Raw genomic sequence first — 26,489 nt, 5'->3', positions numbered from 1 at the left:
ATATATTTTAATGGCATCCTTATCCACCATCTCCCAAGGTGAAAACTCAGAGTAGTGTTCATCTCTTCTTTCTTTCCCATCACTTCTTTCACATCTAACTAGCACTAAAGTCTACCAATTCTCCCTCCTAAAAGGCTGACAGTTTTGTCACATCCTCTCTATTGCGTTTGCTTTAATTCAAGCCCTATTACTCTTTGCTTAAATTGTTGCTATTGACCTCAGTGTTCAGTCTCTAAGTCCTCTGTCTCTGCTGTGCTAAAATTATCTTTCCATAACTATCTTTCATAATGCCTTAATTTTTTAAAAGACTTTACCCATTGCCCATTGAAAAATTTTCCAGTTCTTAGCATGGCCTAACAGGCATGTTCCTCGTTGACCCAACATTCTTTTCTCATGCGCTTCCCCTGTACCCTTTGCTTTACCCACGTAATCTTTTGAAACACCCTAGCATCTTATCTTCTTTGGCATCTTCCTGCCCTTTGAAACTTACCTACTTTTCCTATACTTAAATGACCTTCTCCTACCCTTCTTGAATAACTTATTCATTCAACAAAAATTAAGTGCCTTTTGTGAGCTCTCATAGGTTTGTAGTTATTATTTAAAATCCAGCCCAAATTCTATTATTTCTTGAAGCTATCTTGGGTTTCTGCACACAATACGTAGTATATTATACTAAAGCACACATTTTTTCCTTATTTATCTTTAAAACTGATACTAATTTAGGACTCTTTACATCATTAAAATAGTATTGTGAAAGCATTAACTGAGTGAAAAGAGAAGCATGTGGCTAGCATCAAAATGACAAGGAGAGTTTTGAAAGAGGTAAGGAATACTTGTAATAAAGGAGCTGTTGTCCAAAGAAAGAGAATTAGAATTGCAAATGCTCACGAGTGGCAGAAGTTTGAATTTCTGTCCATGTCTTCTCCTTCTTTATTCCTGAGGATCCCTGACACATATTATTGTTAGTGTCTCCTAAGTATTTCCCACTTGATTAGCTTTCTGCCATATGGGTTTATCCTAAATACCCTTCTTTAGTTATCCCTAGAATAATCTGTGTTTTTCTCAAATCAACAACTTCTAATACAGTCAGAGAGGCTTTTCCATATGTAATGGCTCCCACACAGGCCTATATGTGCCCACTATTCCCTTTTCTCAAACATACGGCTTAACTTTATGTTTTTTCTTTCCCAAATCTAGTAATTTCTGTGTGTGTTCATTCAGTCTTTACAAATTTGTGTTTCTTTGTTCTCTATGATCTAGTCTGATTTCTTTTCCCCAAACCCATTTATATATTTCTTTTAATCTCAGATTCTACCATGGCCTGGGTAACAGAAACCATCATTGATTCCAGTTCAGTTTTTACACAAAAAGCTTTACTTTTATTTTTTTTAATATTATGTCTGTTTTAATTATATTGAGCTGTTTTGAAGATGTATTTGCTTCATTTCTGCCTGTTATATAGTATTTTAAATAATGCTACTAAGATTTATTACCGAACAACTGAGTTTTTCATCTTTTATCTTTTTAATATTTTCCCAAAATTAGTGGTTTTTTCTTTTAATAGGCATCATATTTCATATAAATATGCTTATTGAAAATGCACTGTGCTAAAAATGCTTGTGCAATTGATTCATTCATGGGCTTTATTTTTACTCGAAAACATGTTCTTTCACTTCCTCTATTATTAGTTTGGATTCTTAGTAATTGAAGATCATATCCTATATTGTAAGCAGCTGCTGAGGAAACTGATAGAATATTTTTCTTGAATAGAAACTGTTTTTTTTTCTCTTATCAGTAATCTTGTAACAGACTCAATTTGCTTTAGTTTTCAAGCAGTAATTAAAAGGATGAATGCAAATCCCATATTTAAAATTAATATGTTCTTCTAATTTTGATAATTTAACAAAATATATTTAAAAATCCAATGCTTCACACTTACATAGCACCTGTATATTGGTAGATTTCACCTAGTTTTATACATTGTTAGAAATGCAGAGTATCTAAGAGGTTAACCCTTAAGGGTCTACTCATTTGTCAAGACTGTAGCAGTGATAATAATCTTAATTTTTTTTAGTTAGCCATTATTTAGAGGACAGGGTAATGAGTGTTAAACAAAAAGAACGTGCTTAATGTAGGATAGTCTTTTCTATCAAAATGTCATAATTATTTTAATCTTATTTTAGTTGAGAATTCAAAATATAATTTTAGTATCTCTTAAATCTTTGAGATCTTCATTTTTACTATCTAGGCTTTGAAATTACAAATATAAAAGTTAATAGACTATTCTATTCTCTAAACCCCCATTAATAAACACTTTGTAAAAGTGGTATACACAACCCAAATGGGAAATCATTAAAGTTTCTCCCTATATATTTTTTATGTATATTGTACTAAATGCAATATTTTACCAACTGTACAATGTGTGTTTAACCAATAGCAAAATAGGTAGGTTTTAAAAAGTTATTAATTTTATAGTATAGATTACAATTAGTGGATATAATATGCTGGATAATAACTATAACAAATAACTTTGTCACATGTGAAAATTCCAGTCATCAAATATGAGATCATCATTATATTTTTCATTGTTTTAAAACTTGGTTTACCATTGGTCGTTGTCACTTGCTTGCTTAAGGTTCATTGGCTATGTTCATTCTTAGAAAAACTGTTAAAAGAAACTTCTGCTTTTCAGAAGCAATATGTAACATCTTATCCTTTTCCAGGATATGGAAAAATGAAATAAACAATACAAATACTTTCAAAGTTTTACCTCATCCTTCTTTTGTTTACACGGCTAAATTCCATCCAGCTGTAAGAGAGCTAGTAGTTACAGGATGCTATGATTCCATGATACGGATATGGAAAGTTGAGATGAGAGAAGATTCTGCCATATTGGTCCGACAGTTTGACGTTCACAAAAGTTTTATCAACTCACTTTGTTTTGATACTGAAGGTATGTCAGAGACTATGAATGAAGACCAGCTGTGTGAAGAATTTTTGTTTTACCAGAATAATAGTTATTTAGGCTTGAGAGGGTTATGTACTGATGATTGCGCATATTTAGGTTTATGCTTATTTTGCAGGTCATATGATAGATTTGACACTGAGGGACTTCTGTTTGTAATTTTTAAGTTTTTAAATTCTTAAACATTTAGATTCAATTAATCTTTGCTGTAACCACCAGTCATGTGCCAAATTGCATAAATATATTTCTCTGAACTGGTGATTATCATTCTTACTTTTTTTTCAAGAACCTTAAAATTTGCAAACATATAGAAGGGAAATTTGCAATTATTTAAAGTTTTATCTTGATATAAGAATAATATGGTGGCTGGGCGCGGTGGCTTGTGCCTGTAATCCCAGCACTTTGGGAGGCTGAGGTGGGTTGATCACAAGGTCAGGAGATCAAGACCATCCTGGCTAACACGGTGAAACACCATCTCTACTAAAAATACAGAAAATTAGCCAGGTGTGGTGGCATGCACCTGTAGTCCCAGCTACTTGGGAGGCTGGGACAGGAGAATCGCTTGAACCCTGGAGGTAGAGGTTGCAGTAAGCTGAGATCGCGCCATTGCACTCCAGCCTGGGTGACAGAGTGAGACTCCATCTCAAAAAAAAGAATAATGTAGTATGTTTTAAAGATGTAAAACCTAAATCATTTTATTATCTGAAAGAATGAAGAAATTTATCGTATCTATTAAATAGTCACTTTTTGCATAATTTCAGAGACTAGGCATGTAGGCTAGCGCTATAATTAATTGGTATGGGATCCAGATCAAAAGGATAATACTGCTGATTTACTCAGTTCAGCTGTAGGGATGTTAATAAATTTGGAACATATTCAGGAAAGACTCTGAATAGAAAGGTATCTGAAAACTAACTCTGTCATAATAGCAGTAGTTGAGATTATAAAAGAGACATAAAGACTTTCTTCAACTATTTGGCCATAAGATATCCAAATGTGCAAAAAAAAAAAAAAAAAAAAAAAAAAGGAAATTGGTCCATGTTACTCCAGTGGGTAGAGGTGGGCCAAAGCTGTAGAAGACAGATTTTCTTTGTTCAGAATTAGAAAGAATATTTTAATACAGGAAGCAGTTCACCAGTTGAATAGCTGTTTTATAAAATACTGAATTCACAGTTGCTGAACAGCCATCTGTTAGTGGTGGTGTTTGAGATATTCCTGAGGGTATGAAGTTGAACTTAATGGTCTCCGAGGTCTGTCAATTTTAAGATTATTTGACTCCAAAGAATTGATGTTAAACTGGAATACCTGTTATTTATTATTTTATTCATTTCTTGATCATTTAATGAGTTTCTGTTGAGTCTCGGGTATTATACTGACACTGCATATTAGAATATAGGTATTTTTCTAGGAATCCAAAACAGATTTATAAGTTAATAAAGATGAGAAATAATGTTACATGTCGGATGGTTCAAATTATTTGGCTTTGGAATATAAGCCATATACCCATGTACTGAGAGGCTCATTTCTTTTTATAGTTAAATTCAGGTAAGTGAAAAAGGGAAAGAAGTCATCAAAAATAATTTAAAAGAGTAAAGAATTCATTTAAAGATAATTGGGGTTCGTTTGTGAGTTGCATTTTGATTTTTGGCTTTTTTAAACTGAAATACCTTTTAATAGCCCTTCAATTCTTTGACTGTTTTACTGGGGTATGATTTCCCCCAGTTTCCTATTATTTGTTTCTAACTCTGTGTGACATTCATAAGTGAGTGATCTTATTTTTTTAAATAGGTCATCATATGTATTCAGGAGACTGTACAGGGGTGATTGTTGTTTGGAATACCTATGTCAAGGTTAATGATTTGGAACATTCAGTGCGCCATTGGACTATAAATAAGGTATGAAATCATATTTTATATTTTGGGATTTAATTAAAGAAGTTGGAAAAATCCAATCACATGACTTTAAGATAGGACGTCAGGACATTCTGTTCTCTCATTTCAAAAAATTAACAGTTTTTCTTAGTTAGCAATAATTAATTAGCACACCCTCCTGATGGCTGACTGATGATATAACGACTTAGTGAAGATTTAAAATTTTGGCCAGGTGTTAATTTCACTTTTTTATACCCCATTTGCACTGTGGCATTCAGTAATCCATTGGGTGACATTTATGGTAAAATGAGATGTATGTTATATTACCATCGATAAGTAATAATTTATATTTCCTATTCTTTTTCCTTGGTCCAATTATATCTCTAAAAACAGTGTTCTCAGTATTTTATCAACACTGGTGTCTTTCAGAGTTATGCAGTTATTATGAAGATCTGTCATTTAATCACAATAATTGTTTCATTTGAAATTTGCTGAATAGAAACAAATGAAAAAGTTCTTTCATTTGGGGGCTGGAGTGTTTTTAAGACAGCTTGTATGTTAAGCAGTTTTGTTAGTGTACATTTTTTACTTTTTATTTAAAAATACAAATGAATCATTAAACTTGAATGTGTTCTATATAAATTGATTCAGTTTCTGCCTAACATATTATACCTTTTTCTTCAATTTTTCATAATATAATTATGATAGTAGTTGAAAAAAGACACCCTAAGTGAAAAATAATTTCCATGAATTTTAGTTAAATCTGTTGAGTCTATCAAATCTGTTGAAAAAGCAGTTCATTCTGTTGTTAGAAATTCTTATCTAAATAAGAATAGAAACTTGAAAATTAATTCTACATGTGGTTTTGAATTTATAAAAATTGGAAGCTTCTTATATGATTTTAAACAAAAAATTTAATGTTACAAGATGTGTTTGTTGGAAGTGCTTCTTGTTTGGGACTGACCAAATTTTGGGAAAGTGAACATACTACAAAAACACATACTAATTAAATGTGCATTTGCACATTGCATAACATCACAAAAATACAATTCATCAGCTTTATTTTCAGCCCTAAACTGAAGTTACTCAGAATCCTTTTGCTAACAATTTTAAAGCATCCTATACAGTGGAATTGGAAATGATATTTTAAGATTAATTTTGTACCCCCAAAAAAGTTTAACATTAGACAGACTTTTCAGTAGTACTATTTTTTTTAATCATTTTAGGAAATTAAAGAAACTGAGTTTAAGGGAATTCCAATAAGTTATTTGGAGATTCATCCCAATGGAAAACGTTTGTTAATCCATACCAAAGACAGTACTTTGAGAATTATGGATCTCCGGATGTAAGTATATTTCATTGTTGACGGGATAAGTACTCACAGAGTAAGTAATGAATTAAATTATATTTATAAAATTCGGTAGTGGTTCTCAACTAAGCAGTGTCCCCACACTCACCAAGGAACATCTGGCAGTATCTGGAGATTTTTTTTTTTTATGTTGCTTCTGGTATCTAATGAGTCGAGATAAAAAATTTTGCTAAGCATCCTACAGCCCATAGGACAGCCCCCCTAAAACAATTATCCAGCCCAAAATGTGAGTAGTTCTGAGGCTGAAATGTAGTTAGTTGCTTTTATTTTCACAATTAAAAAAAAGAAACTTCTACCTTCAACAATGATATTGATTGATACTGATATTATCACTCTGATACTGTTACAGCATTAGTATAATATGATATAACTACAGGAGAGGGCTTTTGATTTATATGTCCTTGTTTTTTTGTTTATTTCCAAATAATGGCAAATGTAGGGAAATATCCTTCCTGAAAAAGGTGGAAGCAGTGTTCTGGGAAAATCAACATGGACTTCTAGTGCACTTTTGTTTGATGTTAGAGATGATAATAATACCTACCTGGCACAAAGTGTGTGCTGAAATGGTGTTTACTATTTTTTCGTGAGTGAAAAAATATGGAAGGCTATGTACCATATTTAGCAGATGGTTTAATAATATGTTTTATCTAATTTTTTTTCAGAGATCAAATATTCCTTGTATTATTTTAAAAATTCATCAGGTAGAAGAATATATGAGTATAAAAATTCTATCCATTAGTTTAGTAACCAGCTCAAATGCTACTTCCATAAAGTAGTCTCTCTTGCTCTATAGCTAGAATTAATTTCTCTTGTCCAAGTTTGAAAAGAACTCTTCTGTTTTTCTTTTGCAGTACGTTCTACATCCACCTTCTATTTTACGTTGACATGTTTCTCCTCTCTTGCTAAATTATAAACTCCCTGGGCTCTTGGGACTAGCTCTCCTTTATTCTGCATCCATTATATTATAGAATGTCTCCCATATGACAGATTCTCAAAAAATGTTTGTTGAATGGAAATTAAGTATTTAAGAGAAAAGATTTTATACCACCAGTCATTTACATGATTAAGACAGTTACATTTGTAAAATCTTTTTTGCTTGTAGATTAGTAGCAAGGAAGTTTGTAGGAGCAGCAAATTATCGGGAGAAGATTCATAGTACTTTGACTCCATGTGGGACTTTTCTGTTTGCTGGAAGTGAGGATGGTATAGTGTATGTTTGGAACCCAGAAACAGGTGAATATTTATTGAACTTTAAAAATCATTTGGGGAGGTACAGGGGTTTGAAGAAGTGTGAAAATTCTACCATTTTATGGAATAATTTTCAAGGAAATTCTGATTTTGGGTTTTCAATTATGTTTTTTAAGATTAGAAAGCCTTTAAAGGAACTCAGCTACAGTCTAAACTTGTATTAAATTTTGTTCTCTATTGCTTTAATATCTTTATGGATTTAGAAATTCACATTATATTTCAAGGTTTGTTCTTTCATGGCCTATAATGAGACATTGCTGATCTTAGAAAAGCATTTAATGGAGACTAACACAAAGTACAAAATGTTACAAGCTGAATTTGGAATATGATTAGGTAGACAAATTGTTAAACATCTATATTTTCATTAGTAACAGAAACATACCTGTGAAAGTTTTGATGTCTGAAACTTAAATAGCAAGTTGCCTGAATTACTGCAATTCAGTTTTTTTCCAATAAACAACTACATTGGGAAGCTCACTTGTGCCTCACCTTTGCTTTTCAAAAGAAAAGCTAAAGCTACATGAATGTTTTTAATAAGAAATTGAGAGAATTTCATAAAACTAACTTTAAAATTTCTTTAATGAACAGTATTTGATTTTTTCCTTTTTTTTTTTTTTATTCTTTCTGTTAGGCATTTTGACTAGTCAGGTAACTTAGGTTTTTGTTTGATTGTTTCCTGTACCGTGTTTTGATGCTTTAGCATCAATTCAGTAGCAACAAGTCTCACCTTCAATAAATGAATCTAGATTCTTTGCTTTTTGACTCCTGACTGATTTTCCTGGATTCCACAGATCTCTGCTTTAGACATCTTTTAGCCCATAGTCATAGGTATCTTTCAAGCAAATGGGTACCTCAAACAGCATCTGGGGGAAAAAAAAGGGAAAAGTGAATCCTTCAACAAAGCTCACCCAACTAGAGTTTCTTTAGTTTTAGAGTCCTGTAATTTCTCCTGTAGTTCTACCCAGAGTTCTCTGTCATTTGGAGTTTGCTTAGCTCTGTCCAATCTCCAATCTTAGAGTCATATACCTCTCTACTTCCGTCTGTGCCCTTTGTCTTTATTTTGTGCCTTGAAAACCTCATTGAAGAGGTAGAAAGTAGAAGGAGGAGGGTCAGTGGAATGTAAAATAAAGATAATTTAATACATTGTTACTCAAACATTTTTAAATATTTGAGGTTTTCACATAAATAATGTGAGCATCATTGCTATAAATATTTTCTAATGGCAGAATAATCTTGTAATAAGATTTATCGATACAGATATGCTCTGATATACATTTTTGAATCTCTCTTTTTATTTAGGAGAACAAGTAGCCATGTATTCTGACTTGCCATTCAAGTCACCCATTCGAGACATTTCTTATCATCCATTTGAAAATATGGTTGCATTCTGTGCATTTGGGCAAAATGAGCCAATTCTTCTGTATATTTACGATTTCCATGGTAAGTCTACCACTTGATAAGTAAAGAATTTTTAGAGTAACCTTTACATTTAGACTAAACCAGGAATCTGTCTGGAATTTAAATGTTGACAAAAGTACACATAACAATTGTGCCCTTATGTTGGAATCACAGAAAGCTAGCCACAAGTTTCTTTGTAAATCAATTTAAGTAAATAGAATTCACCTAAAAATTATTTGGAATATGTTAACTAAATTTAAAAGGTAAATAAAACTTAGGGAATACAGATCTTTAATGTTTTCAGTTGACTATTGAGTTAATATTTTATCCTGTGTTGTTACTAAAGCACATAGTTTTAATAAATTGTAGTTTTGAGAGTTTCTTAACATAAAAAGTAGGGGGGGAAATCACGTCAGTGAAAACATCACCTGGAATTAGAAATCTAATGTCTTTCGTGTCCACAGTTACACTATTCTATCATTCTGAGAAATAATAAGGAAATAAAAAGTTTGGATACATTATTTTTCAGGGACAGTATGGTATTCTAAGAATTCTTTGGATATATGCTGGTTTTCATATATTTCTTTAATTTCTATCCTGAAATTAGGATTCCACTCTTCTATATTATACTATTAGTGCTGTCATTCTCAAAATTGCATTTCTATTTTCTTCATATATTATTGTACAAAAATGAAAAGTCTTTGTTAGTTTCTTTGATTTGCTTATGGAAAGTTAAGTGTATTAAGTTAATATAGATTGAATTGATTAATGGTTGTGATAAGTACTAAGTTATTAGGCAATTAAGTTAGAAATCTGAAGTTCTTGATCACAGTGTGGGTTATATTATGCCTTCCAGGGTAAATTATGCTAGAAAATAATGTGTAAAATCAAAATTTAATCTTATTTTAAAGAATTTTATAGAGAAGAAATCATTTCTGCAACGCATACTCAGATTTATAGAACACTATTAGTAATGGTAGAATTGCCAAGCAACACAGTACCATTTACTATTACAAGCAGACATTAGCAAAAATAAACACTGCCTGATTATAGGAAAAAATAGATGGATTCCTCAAATCATTCAGTGTCCAAATCTGGTGTCTAGTTTCACCATGTATCCTGAAACAGTTCTCTCTTTGTACCCACTCTAAATCTTCACATAAATGAAGAGTTATACCAAAGTACTTTATATTTGGAACTGTTATACAGGAAATAGGCAGCACAGTTATTTCCTCAGACTCTTAAGAGGTTTTACAATAGTCTTCATTCAATTTCTAATTTGCTTTTTATGCCTTTGAAATTTTCACTACACATACACATTAAAGTTCCACTCTATCTTTTCTTAAAGCAATTTATTTTTTGTCACTGACAGGATTTTATCATCAGAGTAGCCCAGGATAGTTAGGTTTGCCAGTTTGGTTTTTAGGCAGTAAGCAAAGAAGTCCATTCTAGAGGCCTAGTAGGAGAAAGAGCTAAGCATTTTAGGAGTCTAAAAAAATGGGGTTTAGGCTCCATTCTGTTACTCTAGTGACCTTGCACAAGCTTCTTGCCTTCTTGAAGCTCCATTTTCTTATCTATGAAAAGGTACTACAGTACTAATACCTGTCCTACCTAAGAGAGGTATTTGTGAAGATACTATGAGACCATGACTGTGAAAGTACTAGGTAAATTGATAAGCACAATATTGAAACAAAAGATAAAATGGGTTGTTATGCCCATCCAACCAATATACACTTGACTATATATAAGAATTTCTGTTTTAATATGCTGATAAGCATCTCTATATGGAAAGCAGTTGAAGAGTTTTTTCTCCTCTTTTACTCTGTTGGTCAGTCTTTTATTTATTAAAGTGTGTTTCTTTATATTCAATTTATTAGAATATAAATGCATAAAATTAAAAACATAATGGTATTTCCACACTATCTTAATGTGCAAGAGGAAGGATTTCCATGAGCATTTTAGAAATCTAAATATTCAACTAGTAGACACATTAAATTTAAATTATTTGTGCAATATATCACAAACACAATTTTTGATATGCAAACACACCTTTACAAACAAATTAAAACTAAAAAATGTTTCAACACATTTTCCCAACTCGTTGCTATTTTTAAAAAGAGGAAGCTTAGGAAGAAGTTAAGTAATCTTAAGCCATCTAAGATTTAGCAGAGTTCTTGTGAATGGTATAGATCCATAAGAAAAGTATAATATTTATTACCAACCTATTAGAGTTTTGTCTTATGTTTTATTTTTTAATACAGGAATATTTTGCTCATAATTTTTTGTTTGAAAATAAAGTTTACATATGGCTTTACATAAATATTTTAATAGTATAAAATTCAAAAAACACCAAAGACAAGAGATTTTTAAGTGGTGTTTAAAAAAAATTATCAGATAATTTTCCAGGAAAATGGAGCAAGCTTATTTTTTTTTTGTAAGCTAAACAAGTTGTGAATGAGACCACAGTGGTAACTAAATGTATCATCCATCTTTCAGTTCTAGCAAAATCTGTGAAGAGTTAGCAAGCATCTTTCCCTGGTAAACATATGTTCAGGTTGTGGTCTTTTGGGTCTTTCATTCTACTGACTTTTTGCTTTTTTTGGTAAGAAATACGATTTTTACTTTCAGAAGGCAGTTTTATTTGCCTGATGTTGAAAGGGTTAATCATCCAGTAATACAAAATTTAGTCACAGAGTACCACAAATAATGTACTTTTAGGATTCCCATAATAACAGAGTACTAGTCAGAGAAACGGCTTCTACTGAATTAAATTTATGAAGCTAGACTTCAGTTAATGTGTTGTTATTAATCAATATTCACCTCAGTCTCTAGGATATTGTTCTAAATTTAATAATAATTTTAGTAAATACTTACATAGCATTTTCTTTGTTCCTGGTTCTGTTTTAAGCATTTTACATATATTTAAGTTTCTGCAGTAATCTTATGACATAGGGGCTGTTATCCTCGCTTTACAGGAGCCATGGCTTTAAATCAATGCAGTTTGCTCCTGGAGTCCATGCTCTTATTTGCTACACTAAATTTCCTTTTCAGCAAATTTCTTGAAATACTAGTTTCTAAATGTCTAATAATCAAACCTTGTTTTTTCTACAGTACAGTTTTTTCTATGTTTCTCTGTGGAGTATGTGGTTTCCTTGTATTTTCTATACTTTGTAAGAAGCAAAGATGGAAGCTTGTTCATCTTTTTCCTACTAGTACCTACCCTGAATACTGACACATAATAAATATGCATGTAGTGTTTTCAGTGGAGTCAAGTCAGTGGAGTCAAGTCTAATTTGAGAAGTTCTCAGCGTTGTTTGATAATTCTAGGTAATGAGGCTGATTTTTCACTAGGTGGCAATGTCTCCTCTGAACCAGAGTTAATACTGAGTATATTAACCAGAGTATATTAACCAGAGTTAATAACAGAGTATTAACTCTGGTTCAGAGGAGACATAGTCATAGTATCTTAGACAAGACAGATCTTTATTAAGCACCTATTGTGTGTCAAGTTGAGCTGTGTTATGAAACACAGGAATCAGACTCAGATTACCATTCTTTTTTCTAGTCCTTTGTACTTCCTAAGTAGTTGATTACATCTCTAAAAGAAATTTAAACCAAAAAGCAGTTTCTACTACTGGCATGATTTTATTAACACAATTCATATTAATTAATGATAGCCTACGTTGTCATTGTTGACAAACTTATTTTTTATATTGTGGCACACTTTACCAGAGTTCAGGGCAACATGTACCTTTAGTTTCCTATAAAATTTGTTATTTAACTTGCTCATTGCCTAGAAGCGTGTGATATTTAGAACGCCATATGTCTAACATAGTACCTGGCATGTTACTAATATGCAATAAGTGAATAAATGTTGGCATTAACAATTACAAATCCTGTAGAATCGCATTTTTTCCTTAAATTTTATAAAAATATATGCTGAGAGGCATCATCAGTAAATTTGGGGCTAATAACAGTGGTAGTAGTAGCTAACATTTATCAAGCATTTACTGTGTCTACCAATCTTATGAGCATTTTACATATATTATCTCATACCATCCTTCTAAAACTCTTCATTGTAGGTCCTATTATTATCCTCATTTTGCAGATGATGAAATGGAGGCACAGAGAAAACAATAATTTTCCTAAAGTAACACAGTTGGTGTAAAGCCACCATTTCGTCTAAGCTGACTCCAGAGTCCATGTTCTCAATGCATTAAGCTATCTGTCTTAGGCACTTATTTAGTCTTTGCATTTCCTGATGATGAAGTAAATTTAAAAAGTAGCTAAATATTCCTATGGTAAAATGTGTTGTTGGTTTTCAATTTCAACATTTAGGAGAACCCCTTAAGAAAGGAAGTTTGCTTATCTAGTATTATTAATAATTCACTCCCTTAAAAATGTGGGGGGTGGCTGGGTGTGGTGGCTCACACCTGTAATCTCAACACTTTGGCAGGCTGAGGCAGGAGGATCGCTTGAGGCCAGGAGTTTGAGACCAGCCTGAGCAACATAGTGAGACCTCATCTCTACATACATACATGTATACATACATACGTACATACATACATAAAAATAAAACTTTGAGGAGTAACATAATTATGATGTAATAAGCCATTATGTTCTCAATATAGTTTAAAATACAAATATTCTTTAGTATATAGCATTAATTTTTTTTTTTTCTTGAGACATGGTCTCTGCTCTGTCACCCAAGCTAGAGTGCAGTAGCACAATCACAGCTCACTGTGGCCTCGACCTCCTGGGTTCAAGCAGTCCTCCCACCTCAGCCTCCTGAGTAGCTGGGACCACAGGATACTCAACTAATTTCGTGTGTGTATTTTTTGTAGAAAGAGGGTTTTGCCATGTTTGAGACAATCCTAGGCCTGGTCTCAAGTGATCTGCCCACCTTGGCCTCCCAAAGTGCTGGGATTACAGGCATGAGCCACCATGCCTGGCCTCATTAAATTTTAATATAACTCCTTTTACAATATTTTTGAAATCAGATAATGTCTAGTAGAAATAAATTTAATATCCACAGTTTTATGTACAATTCAGGTACGATGTAGTGGTTTTCTATATTGGAGATAGCTATTTGTATGTATTCATTTGCAATACCATGTACATACAATACATCTACAAATGCAGAAATACATTTGTTTTCTACATTCTATATGGCATTCATTTGTAATACTTATGAATAATTCAAAAGCACATTCAGATAACATAATTCTCATACTTATACAAGATTATGTCATTAAAATATACCTAATAGTAGGGCAGAATTTTAAATATTTATTTTTAGCCTGGTAGGAGAAATTAAAAGATAGAAATGCCACATTTTAAGACATGCCAAAACTACCTGTTTCTTGGTTATATGCTGAAGTACCTATTTTAATATTATTCACATAATAGGTACTTTGATATGAAAGTTTATATCATTCAAGAACTCAAGACATATGGAAAACTTAGTCAGCTTGATAGTTTTGAGCATAAACCAGAGCCCTGAATTCCTCTTTAAGGCATTCTTTTTTTAATGTTTACAGTGGTGTTTTTAATTGCACTAATGCATGAATGATATGATGTAAAATAGACAACAACAAAGACTGGAGTAAGAGAGCGCTGGCATTCTAGACAAAATGCTACCACTCTCTATTTGACCCTGATCAAATAATTTACCTTTCTGCACTTGTTTTGTTCTGCTTGTAAAATTAGAATAGCATATATTCTATTTTATATCAATATTTTTATCAAAGGATAAAATGAAGCTATAAAATGAGGCATGAAGCATAAATACAGGCATACCTCGTTTTACTGGTGTTTGCTTTATTATGCTTCATAGATATTGCGTTTTCTACAAATTGAACGTTTGTGGCAATTCTATGTTAAGCCAGTCTATGGGCGCCATTTTTCCAACATTGTGTGCTCACTTTGTGTCTCTCTGTCACATTTTCATAGCTCTCAAAATATTTCAAACCTTTTCATTATTATATCTGTTATGGTGATCTGCGGTGAGTGCTTTTTGATGTTACATTGTAATTGCTTTGGGGCACCACAAACTGTACCCATATAAGATGGCGAACTTAATTGATAAATGTTTTAAGTGTTCTGACTGCCCCACCCACCAGCCATTCTCCCATTTCTTTCCCTCTCTTCGGGCCTCCATACTCTCTGAGACACAGTATTGAAATTAAGCCAGTTAATAACCCTGCAGTGGCCTTTTAAGTATTCAAGTGAAAGGAAGAATTGTACATTTCTCATTATAAATAGAAAGGTAGAAGTGATTGAGCTCAGTGAGGAAGGCATGGGGAAAGCTGAGATAGGGCAAAGGCTAAGACTTTTGTGCCATATAGTTAGCCAAGTTGTGAATGCGAAGTAAAAGTTCTTCATCAGTGAACACACAAATGACAGGAAAGTAAAACAGCCTTATTGCTGATATGGACAAAGTTTTAGTGATCTGGATAAAAGATGAAACCAGCCACAGTACCCCCTTATGCCAGAGCCTAATCTAGAGCAAGGCCTCTAACTCTCTTAAAGTCTATGAAGGCTGCGAGAGGTGAGGTAGCTGCAAGAGAAAAGTTTGAAACTAGCAGCGGCTCATTCATGAGGTTTAAGGAAGGTAACCATCTCCATAACATTAAAGTGCAAGGTGAAGCAACAAGTGATAATCTAGAAGCTGTAGCAAGTTATCCAGAAGATCTAGCTGAGATCATTGATGAAGGTGGCTACAGTAAACCACAGATTTTCAATGGAGATGAAGCAGCTTTCTAATGGAGGAAGATGCCCTCCAGTAGTTTCATAGCTAAAGAGGAGAAGACATGGATCAAGGAGTAATTTTGACTTTCACGTCTTAGTATTTAAGAAATACATTTCATAAGTCCATAGCTGACATAGATAGTGATTCCTCTGATGAAGCTGGGCAAAGTACCTTGAAAACCTGGAAAGGATTCACCTTTCTAAATGCCAGTAAGAACATTCATGATTCATAAGAGGAGTTCAAAATATGGACACTAACAGAAGTTTGGAAGAAGTGTATTCCAACCCCCATGGATGACTCTGAGGGCTTCAAGACTTCAATGAAGGAAGTGACTGCAGATTTGGTGAAAATAGCAAGAGAACTAGAATTAGAAGTAGAGCCTGAAGATATGAATGAATTACTGCAATCTCATGATCAAACTAGAATGGATGAGTTGTTTTTTATGGATGAGCAAAGAAAGTAGATTCTTGAGACAGAATCTACTCCTGGTGAAGACGCTGTGAACATTGTTGAGATGACAACAAAGATTTAGGAAATTTCATACATTTAGTTGATAGAGCAATGGCAAGGTTTGAGAGGACACAATTTATGTGGGTAAAATGCTATCAAGTAGCATCACATGCTACAGAGAAATCTTTCGTGAAAGTAAGAGCCAATCAGTGCAGCAAATTTCATTGTTGTGTAAATTGCCACAGCCACACCAGCCTTCAGCAACCACCCCATTTATAAGTCAGCAGACCCTTTATTAACATTAAAGCAAGACCTTCCATCAGCAAAAAGATTATGATTAACTGAAGACATAGGTGATTGTTAGCATTTTTTAGCAATAAAGTTTTTAAGGTAAATGCATTGATTTTTTAGACATAATGCTACACTTAACAGACTACAGTGTAGTGTAAACATAACTTTTATAAGCACTAGAAAATTAAAAACATATGACTTTCTTTATTGACATATATGCTTTATTGCAGTAGTCTGAAACCAAACCCGCCATATCTCTGAGTAATGCCTGTGTTATTAGAGTTCATGAACTAGGCTGCAGTCGGGAAATTGTAGCTATTCTCTGTAGCAGGGTATGTATGACACATTTTCAGTTGGATAACATTCTGTGTGATGATTGATAATGGAATAGGAACCAACAAGAGCAGAATAGCATGTACTGCAGGGAATTTGCAGATAGTTGATTCAATTTTTATATACAGCTAATCAATTTGCCAGATGCTGGTAGATGCTGTCTCATTTGGTTGACTGTGAGACTTGAATCTGCTACACATTACTCTATAAATTTTGAACAGTTTTATTAGTAATACTTCAAAGTTCTAATTGACTTACAAGGTATGTCAAGGAAATACAGAATTGCTAGCAGGCCCTGAAACACAGGCTACCAGAATTGAAGTGTTAAGCCTATAGAACTTCTTGGATCTATCAACTCAGTATCTCAAGATTAGCTGAAGGAAGAACAAGTCAGGCCAGATAAAATACAAAAAAAAAAAAAATTATAAGTCCTGAACATTTACTGCAGATGTTAGAGAAGGAGAATGCTATATAACTGCTAAATGCTGGGAAACTAAATAAGTAGAACTATCAGCTTATAGGGATGATATTATAACTGGAAATATAATAGTTTATAGCTAAAGAAATTAGGTATCCAGTAAGATGACCATATAAAGTAACAGGGCTGTATATAATGAAATGTCTTGAACAAAGGAATTAAACGGTGAACCAAAGGGGAACCTTATTGTTAATATAATGTAAGAGAAAGAATATGTTGTGATTCCAGGTTCACTTCATTATAAAGTCAATAATGTAAGTACATAGATTGTAATAATAGCAAAGTTTGCATTTGCTTCAAATGCAAAGGGCAGTGGATTAAAATATCTTATTTCCTCCGTCCTTCCTCCTGTAAAGATAAAAATCTCTTGAGAAAACCACATTATTTTTTCATAATTGTTTAACTCAAGAACATACACAAAAGCACCAAGCTTATTATATAAATCAAAGGATTTTCCATTATAAAAACATTTTAAGAATTTTTTAATTTTGTAAAATTTTGAATCCCAAATGATAGCCTATTAGAAGTAAATTTAGAAGGATTTTGATGGATATAACATTTCTTTAAGCAAATGTAGTTGCCATCTCTGTGCTGTCATCATCTGTGCATTCCTCTGCTATACCACTTAGCACCTTGCAGTAATTTATTCTCCTTCAGAAGGTCGAAACCTCAAGTGGGGCCAGTGTCTGTATTCCCAGAATCTGCTTAGTGCATGGTACATGACAGCTCTTCAAAAAGTGAGGAAAAGATGGGAGTGAGACTGTTAAAATTATGAGTTCTAAACATATCAGGTTAGAGTAGAGCTAAATTTTAAATATGCAAAGTTAAATTAACACAAAAAGTAATGACAAAGTGAAGAAATAGAGTTATTTAATTGCAAAATTATACTCCAACTGTGGCCTATGTCAAAGTGTTTTAGAAACCCCTGAAATGTTAAAAGCATAGAGCTTGAAGGAATATCAGAAGTCATGTATTAAATCCTATTAATATTTTACAGTGAAATCTATATAGTCTGATATAAGTTGATGTATGTATTTGTGGAGGCTGGAGGAGGGGGAAGAGCACAAGAACTTCTGAACGGCTTCTGTTTCTAGTATCTGAGAAACTAAGTCTTTATGAATATTTCTGCAGATTTTTTTGTGGCTGCCTTCACAGAACTAAAGGTGTTAAAGATAAAATAGGGTGTTTAATTTGACCCCTTGAATACCAATCAGTTGGCTTCTGTATAGAAAATTTCCTTTAGATGACAAAAACAAGTATTCATAATTGTTTGTATTTATTTGTGTTATTCGCTTCCATTTGGGCTGTTTTAATCCTTCTGAAAGGCATATTAATACCTGGAAAAATAAAGAGATAAGTAATTAGGCTCTGCTTTTTGTTACTTTTTTTTCCAGTTAAAAATGTCATTTTTAAGAAAGAAAAATAATACATGTTTAGCATATTATAATACTTAGAAAATAGTTTGACAAAAAGAGTAAAATGAAAAATACTGAAATCTTACTAACCTATGTAACTGTTGCTTATGTAGGTGTATGTGCTTCTGGGCCATTTGTATGCATGTTCGCTCACTCAAATTAAAATGAAATCATGGTTGGTAGGTACACAATCTCAGAGAAAATATAGGGAGTTAAAAAATGTCATTAAATAATTAAACCCAGTTTTATTTTCCATTCATAGCAGCAAAACACAATTAAATGTTGAAAGGACAATTTTAAAAAGCAAATAAGACAAAGATCATGAAACATGATATGCATTTGTTTATTTATTTATTCCTGAAACCCACCTACTAATGTTAAACATTCCAAATTCCAGTTCATGGAGCACTTAGTTTTCTTTTACAGCTTTAAAGTTTCTCTTGTTCTGTAAGCAGTCTTTGAATATTTGAGGGTAATAAGTGTTCTGATTGTTTTGGAGAAGAGTTCAAAATGTGTAATGAAAAATAATAGTCAAATCCACAACAATCTACAGAGAAATGGCTACACTTCTGTTTAAAAACAGTAATTAGTATTGAGGAATGTACATCACTAAAAGGGTGGAGTGTAAGCAGGTCCTCTCCCTTGATAATATCCTTTGGTACTCACTAGCAGGGAGAGAACACCAATTATTACTGAGCTGGTCTTCATTTAGAGTGCCTGAATGAAATAGTACATGAATATAAAGATCAAATACCTAATATTGTTTATATGCATCATCCCAGACGCATAGTTCATGAAACCAAGGCCGATAACTTGAAAAAGTGGTCGTCCTTTTGTATGTACTGTCTATATTGTTTTATAAATTATTATTTCCAATGAATAATATGAGCAGTTTTCCATTGTGATAATTACATTTCTATACATAATTTTAGTGGCTAAATTCCCTTTCATTAAATGAATACACCGTAGTTTAAACAACTGTTGTTGCACAATTATACTGTTATATCTTTTTCAACATTTAGATAGTGCTTCAGTACACACTAGCTACCCTTACATTCCTCAGGAAATAATGTCTTGAGGTACAATGGGTCAGTTAAACAGGCAAAAAAAAAAAAGGCACTTTCTAATTTGCATTTTTATTACTAATTAATTTTTAGTGAAGTTAAATATATTTTTATTGGACACATAGTTCTTTTGTGAATTTTCTTTAATGGTTCTTTGCCCATTTTTCTGTTCAATTATTAATTTTTAATGGATTTCATGGGAACTCTGCATAGTAAGATTAATTACCACTTTCATTACAATTTTGTCATTTGCTTTTTTTGGTGAATGGCTTTATTGAGGTATAATTGACATATTATAAACTGAACTATTTAAATGTACTATCTGATAAGTTTAGGCACTTATAAACCTGGGAGACTATTGCCTCAATCAAGATAATGAACATATTTCATCCCCAAAAGTTACTTTGTGCCCTTTTGTGTTCTGTTCCTGCCTCACCCTTATCCCAGGCAACCACTATAAATTAGTTTGCATTTTCCAGAATTGTATATAAGTGAAACTGTATATACCATGTACTCTTTTTTTATCTGGCTCCTTTGACTTATAATTACTTTGATAAATCTGTGTTTTAGCATTTATCAGTAGTTTATTCTTTATATTGTTGGGTGTTGTTTAATTGTATGGCTATGCCACAGTTTGTTTATCCATTCACCTGTCAATGGACATTGGGGTTGTAACCAGGTTTTAGCTATTACAAATAAAGCTGCTCCAAATATTCACATACAAGTCTTTGTATGGACATATGCTTTCATTTCTCTTTGACAAATTTCTAGGAGCAGAAGGGCTGGATCATATTGCAGATGTATGTTTGACGTCTTAAGAAGCTGCCAGACTATTTTCTAAAGTGGTTGTGCCATTTATCATTTAACATTCCCACCATTAGTGTATCAGTGTACTTGCCAACTTTGAAATGGCCAATCTTGGCAATCATTAAAAAGTCAGGAAACAACAGGTGCTGGAGAGGATGTGGAGAAATAGGAACACTTTTACGCTGTTGGTGGGACTGTAAACTAGTTCAACCATTGTGGAAGTCAGTGTGGCGATTCCTCAGGGATCTAGAACTAGAAATACCATTTGACACAGCCATCCCATTACTGGGTATATACCCAAAGGACTATAAATCATGCTGCTATAAAGACACATGCACACGTATGTTTATTGCAGCACTATTCACAATAGCAAAGACTTGGAACCAACCCAAATGTCCAACAATGATAGACTGGATTAAGAAAATGTGGCACATATACACTATGGAATACTACACAGCCATAAAAAATGATGAGTTAATGTTCTTTGTAGGGACATGGATGAAACTGGAAATCATCATTCTCAGTAAACTATCGCAAGGACAAAAAACCAAACACCACATGTTCTCACTCATAGATGGGAATTGAACAATGAGAACACATGGACACAGGAAGGGGAATATCACACTCTGGGGCCTGTTGTGGGGTGAGGGGAGGGGGGAGGGATAGCATTAGGAGATATACCTAATGCTAAATGACGAGTTAATGGGTACAGCACACCAGCCTGGCACATGTATACATATGTAACTAACCTGTACATTGTGCACATGTACCCTAAAACTTAAAGTATAATAATAATAAAATAAAAATAAATTTAAAAATTTTTAAAAAGAAATGGCCAATCTTTTGAATATTAGCCATTGTAATATACATGCAGTGCTATTTTATTGTGGTTTTAATTTGCTTTTCCCTAATGACTAATGATACTGAGCACCTTTTTTTGCATGCGTATTTGTCATCCATATAGCTTCTTCAGTAAATTGTCTTTTCAGATCTTTTCTCCATTTTTTAAATTGTCCTATTTGTTTTCTGATTATTGAGTTTTGAGATTTCTTTTTGATTTGTGTATACAAGTATTTTATCAGGCATATGATTTGCAGGTATTTCCCCCCAGTCTGGTTTGTTTTCTAATTGTCTTAACAGTTTAAAGAACAGAAGTTTGAGATTTTGATGAAGTTCAAATTATCAGCTTGTTCTTTTATGCATTTTAGTGTTGTATCTAAGAAATCTTTGCCTAACCCAAGCTCACAAAGGTGTTCTCTGTTTTTTTCTAGAAGTCTTATAGCTTTGGGTTTTACATTTAGATCTGTGGTTCATTTTGAGTTACTTTTGTACATGTTGTAAAGTATGGATCAAAGTTCATTTTTTTCACATATGAATATCCAACTATTCTAACACCATTTGTTGGAAAAACTGTCTTTTCTCCACTGAATGGCCTTTATACTTTGTCTATACACCCTGGGCACTCTATACTATTCTGTTGATCTGTTTATTTATCTTTATGCCAGTAGCAAACTGTGTGGATTACTGTAGCTTTATAAGATTTGAAGTCAGGTATTCTTTTCTTTTTCAAAGTTGTTTTGGCTGTTCTAGGTAATATTCATTTCCATGTCGATTTTAGAATTTATTTTACAATTTCTCCAAAAATAACCTGCTGGAATTTTGAGTGGGACTGCATTGAATCTACAGATCATTTGGGGAGAATTTACATCTTACCAATATTGAGTATGCCACCCCATGAACACAATGACAAATTGCTTTGTCAGTTTCTCTCAGCAGTATTTTTAGTTTTCAGTATACAGGTCTTTCACATCTTTCTCCTTTTTTTCCTCAAAGTCTGTCACGTTATTTTATGCCATAGTAAATGGCATATTTTTTTTTAATTTCAATTTTTGGTTCTTAATTGCTTGTATATAGACATATAGATGATTTTTGTGTTTTGATCTCAATCCTACAACATTGCTAAAGTCAGTTCTAGTGCCTTGTTTTTTTAGATTCCATTTAGAATTTTTACACAGATATGGAGCCAGGACCTCAGAGTGAGAACCTCCATAAATTTTGCTGCCTGTGTGCCTCACTTGCCTTACTCCACTTTAGCTCTACCTAGACAATCATGTCTGCAAAGACAGTTTTTTTTTTTTTCTTTTATACAGTTTGTCCATTTTTTGGTAGTTTCGAGCAGCAGAGTAAATCTAGTCCCTACTCCATTTTGGTCAGAAATGGAAGAACCCTATTACATCATTTCCTTTTTAATTTTTGTTGTGGTAGTTTATTTATATATTTAAGTCTTAAATATGATTTAAAAATCACATTACCTCTGTCATCCAGTCTTCACTGGAATGCAGTGGCAGCCTCGACCTCCAGTCTCAAGCAATCCTCCCACCCACCTCAGCCTCCTCAGTAGCTGGAAACTACAGGCACATGGCACCCTGCCCGGTTAATTTTTCAGTTTTTTATAGAGACAGGGTCTCATTATCTTGCCAGGGCTGGTCTCAAACTCCTAGGCTCAAGTGATCCTCCCACCTCAGCCTCCCAGAGTGCCAGGATTAAGGCATGAGACACTGTGCCTAGCAAGTTTTTTTATTTTAATGAAGACTCTTTAAATGTTCATGTTACAAAATCTGTTCATTGGTCCATAAGAATGTTGACAATTATTAACCTTTTCTGACTCATGTAATCCTTCGATGGATAACCTGATAAAAATTATGAATCTGCTTTCCAGAAATGCTTATATAAACACACTCACATTTCCATAGTAATTTCAGTAGTCCATAGACTCCCTGAAGGTTTATCCATTGATTCCATATTATGAATCCCTGTTTTGAGATTTATTTCTTTCATGTCATGTTTAGGAAGGCTTTCCATTTCAAGATTATATAACTAAGGAAATACTTTTTTAAATGATGAGTTTATATATTTTTTCTCCTTTGTATATATAGACAGACGTTTAAAATTTTTCAAGTTCATGTGTTTTAAATGATCAAATGAGGTAATGTATGTGATAGCACCCCAAAAAATACAAAGTGCAGCACAGATGCTACCATGCTCGTTATCATCATCATCATCATCAATCATCATCAGAACATTCACCCTTTGAGCCATCTTCATCACTCTAGAGAATTAAATCCAAAATAAGAATGATGTTAAGAAACAAAGTTAGCTATGAAAGTAATTATTCTTGCATGATCTGTAAGGGAGAACAGAGAACACTATAAATAGAGTTATCTCTTGTTATCTGTAGAGGACTGGTTCCAGAACCCCTGGGGATACCAAAAATCTATGGATGCTAAAGTCACTTACATAAAATGTCATCGTTTTTGCATATAATCTGTGGACATCTTCTCTCATACTAGGAATCATCTATAGATTACTTACAATACCTAATATAGTATAAATGCTATGTAAATAGTTATCATACTGTATTTTTTATAGTATTGTTATTTTTTTCTGAATACTTTTTATCCATAGTTGGTTGAATTCATGGATAGGGAAGCCGCAGATACAGTGGACCAACTGTATTCAGTATAAGAGAATGTGTAAAAAAAAATTATGGTGCTTCATTAAATGAGATACTGTAAAACATTTAATAATGATAATTACATCATTGTAGAAATGTAAGAAATACTTGCATTTAAATTGAGAAATGTTAAATTGTATTTACATTATGATATATAGAATGTGTGTGTAAAAATTAAGAAGGGTACAGAAATATGAAAGTAGTTGTTTTAGAGAGGCTTGTGAATAAATATTATTTTAGCATTTCCCTTAATTCTGTTATGCCTTTGATTTTTTAGTATTATTTTTCTATACACATATATTTAAAGTTAGTTTCCCATCCCAATTTACATGGCCTTCACAGCTCAATTATAATGCTGCCTGACATGAAATTCTATTTCCTTCCTTATGATTTTATAGCATTGAATAATTTCAAATTTTGCTCTTCATGGTGTCTTATTATTACCCAGTTTTTAAGATGTGTTATGCAGTTTCTGATTATTTGTTGAATGCTACAGTTTTAGGGCTTGATTGTGCTTTTGCTATGATGATTTAACTAATTATGGATTCATTTCTTCAGTTGCCCAGCAGGAGGCTGAAATGTTCAAACGCTACAATGGAACATTTCCATTACCTGGAATACACCAAAGTCAAGATGCCCTATGTACCTGTCCAAAACTACCCCATCAAGGCTCTTTTCAGATTGATGAATTTGTCCACACTGAAAGTTCTTCAACGAAGATGCAGCTAGTAAAACAGAGGCTTGAAACTGTCACAGTAAGTTTATTTTATGCAGCTGAAACTTTAAAACTATTTCTATCCTGTTTTACATTGCCATGCCAATAAATATTCATTTAATGAAGTAAGTTAATTACTTAAAATTAGACCTTCCTATACTTTTATGGTTCCTTTCAGGTACTTATTCCTAAATCCTTCATTGCAACAGACAACCTGAATTTAGTATAATCTATCATGCTGTTCTGACTTGATATCTCTGTAAAGGCTAGCCCAGCACCTAGTGATAAGGGAGGGCTCTGAACCAGATGACCACACCTAGGACTTAGCATACAGGTATGACTCCATCTCCTAGGAAAGAAAGAGAAACTGTGACTTTATCAGCCCAGCATGGTGGCGTACACCTGTAATCTCAGCCACTCAGGTGGCTGAGGCACAAGAATCACTTGAACCCGACAGGCAGAGGTTTCAGTGAGGCGAGATCCTGCCACTGCACTCCAGCCTGGGTGACAAAATGAGACTGTGTCCCCGCTTCCTCAAAAAAGGAAAGTAAGTAAAGGCAAAGCGTATCTTAAAATGCTTTGCTATAAGAAACAGAATATTTAGAGTGTGTTCTCAATAAAATAGAAGAAAACAAAATTTATATTAATGAAGAGATGAGAGTCCCAAGATTTTGATTTTAAAAAGACATCTAAGATAAAATGAATTTAAAGAAAATCAAAAGGTAAGCTTCAATTAGTTCCACATTGCAAATGGTAAAAGAGAAAGTTGACACTTTAAAATACCAGATCAATAGTGTAGCGTAGAGAACTAATTTCAGAAGCACACAAGAATACAGAAAAAAAGAGATAGGTGAAAACTATGGTTTAGAGTGTAGCTCTGGGGTCCAGCTGCTTAGGCATAGGAATGGCATAGGCTCCAACCTCTGCCAGCTTTTTGACTGGAGAAGTTTAAGTAAACCTAGTTTTCCTCATCTATAAAATGAGGTGGTTTTTGGTTGTTTTGTTTTGTTTTGATTTAGAGACAGGGTCTCACTTTGTGGCCCAGGTTGGAATGCAGTGGTGTGATCATTGCTCACTGCAGTCTCGAACGCCTGGGCTCAAGCAATTCTCCTGCCTCTGACTCTTGAGTAGCTGGGACTGTAGGCACACACCACCAGGCCTGGCTAATTAAAAAAAATTTTTTTTGTGGAGACAGGGTCTTGGTATGAGCCCAGGCTGGTCTCCAACTCCTAGCCTCAAGCAGTCAGCAGTCCTCTTGCCTCAGCCTCCCAGAGTATTGGGATTTCAGGCATGAGCCATTATGGGGATTGTAGTATTTCTTACCTTACAGGGTTTTTAAGATTCAGTAAGACCCTAAAAGTAAACCTCTTAACAGGGTGTCTGATACATAGTGCCACTGATAAATGTTAGTTATTATTGTTGATAATGAGAGAAGAGATGAATATGAGATAGATTGTGCATATAGTTGATCAGTGTTGTTAAAGAAGAGACCAGCATGTGTGAAAAGAGATAACAAAGATCAAATACAAAAGGCCTTCCTGTGCTAAAGTCCCAAATCTATAAAATGAAAGTATCTATTACCAGACCAATTAATGAAAAGATGCCAGTATCTTAGAAATATCCTAGTGAAATCGCTTGATTTTTAAAGATTTCTTAAAGAAAAATCATAGATATAAGGGGGGGGAGAAAAAAAGACTGGTTATCTACATAGGAACTAAGCTATCTTCGAACTTCTCCATGAGAGCCAAAGTAATAATGAAGCTGAAATAATACTAGTAGTATAATTGAAATTCACTAAGATAGATAAATCAGTGGGGAAA

General features: G+C 33.3%; 1 protein-coding gene across 19 annotated transcripts in view; it reads left to right on the top strand.

The window, feature by feature from the left end:
* Positions 1–26,489, top strand: part of AHI1 (Abelson helper integration site 1) — a 215,308-nt gene that overhangs the window by 61,456 nt on the left and 127,363 nt on the right. For all 19 annotated transcript variants that reach the window (XR_010134375.1, XM_055391068.1, XM_031012265.2 and 16 more), the window contains 6 exons: positions 2,724–2,953; positions 4,754–4,860; positions 6,063–6,181; positions 7,308–7,438; positions 8,753–8,893; positions 24,513–24,709. Coding sequence is in view for 18 of the 19 variants with exons in the window: in XM_055391068.1 (XP_055247043.1) it covers positions 2,724–2,953; positions 4,754–4,860; positions 6,063–6,181; positions 7,308–7,438; positions 8,753–8,893; positions 24,513–24,709 (925 nt within the window). In the remaining variant the exon portion in view is untranslated. The remainder of the gene's footprint in view (positions 1–2,723; positions 2,954–4,753; positions 4,861–6,062; positions 6,182–7,307; positions 7,439–8,752; positions 8,894–24,512; positions 24,710–26,489) is intronic.

The sequence above is a fragment of the Gorilla gorilla genome, chromosome 5 (genome assembly GCF_029281585.2).
Source record: "Gorilla gorilla gorilla isolate KB3781 chromosome 5, NHGRI_mGorGor1-v2.1_pri, whole genome shotgun sequence".
NCBI classification, from domain to species: Eukaryota; Metazoa; Chordata; class Mammalia; order Primates; family Hominidae; genus Gorilla; species Gorilla gorilla.
This window is presented reverse-complemented; position numbering and strand designations above follow the sequence as displayed.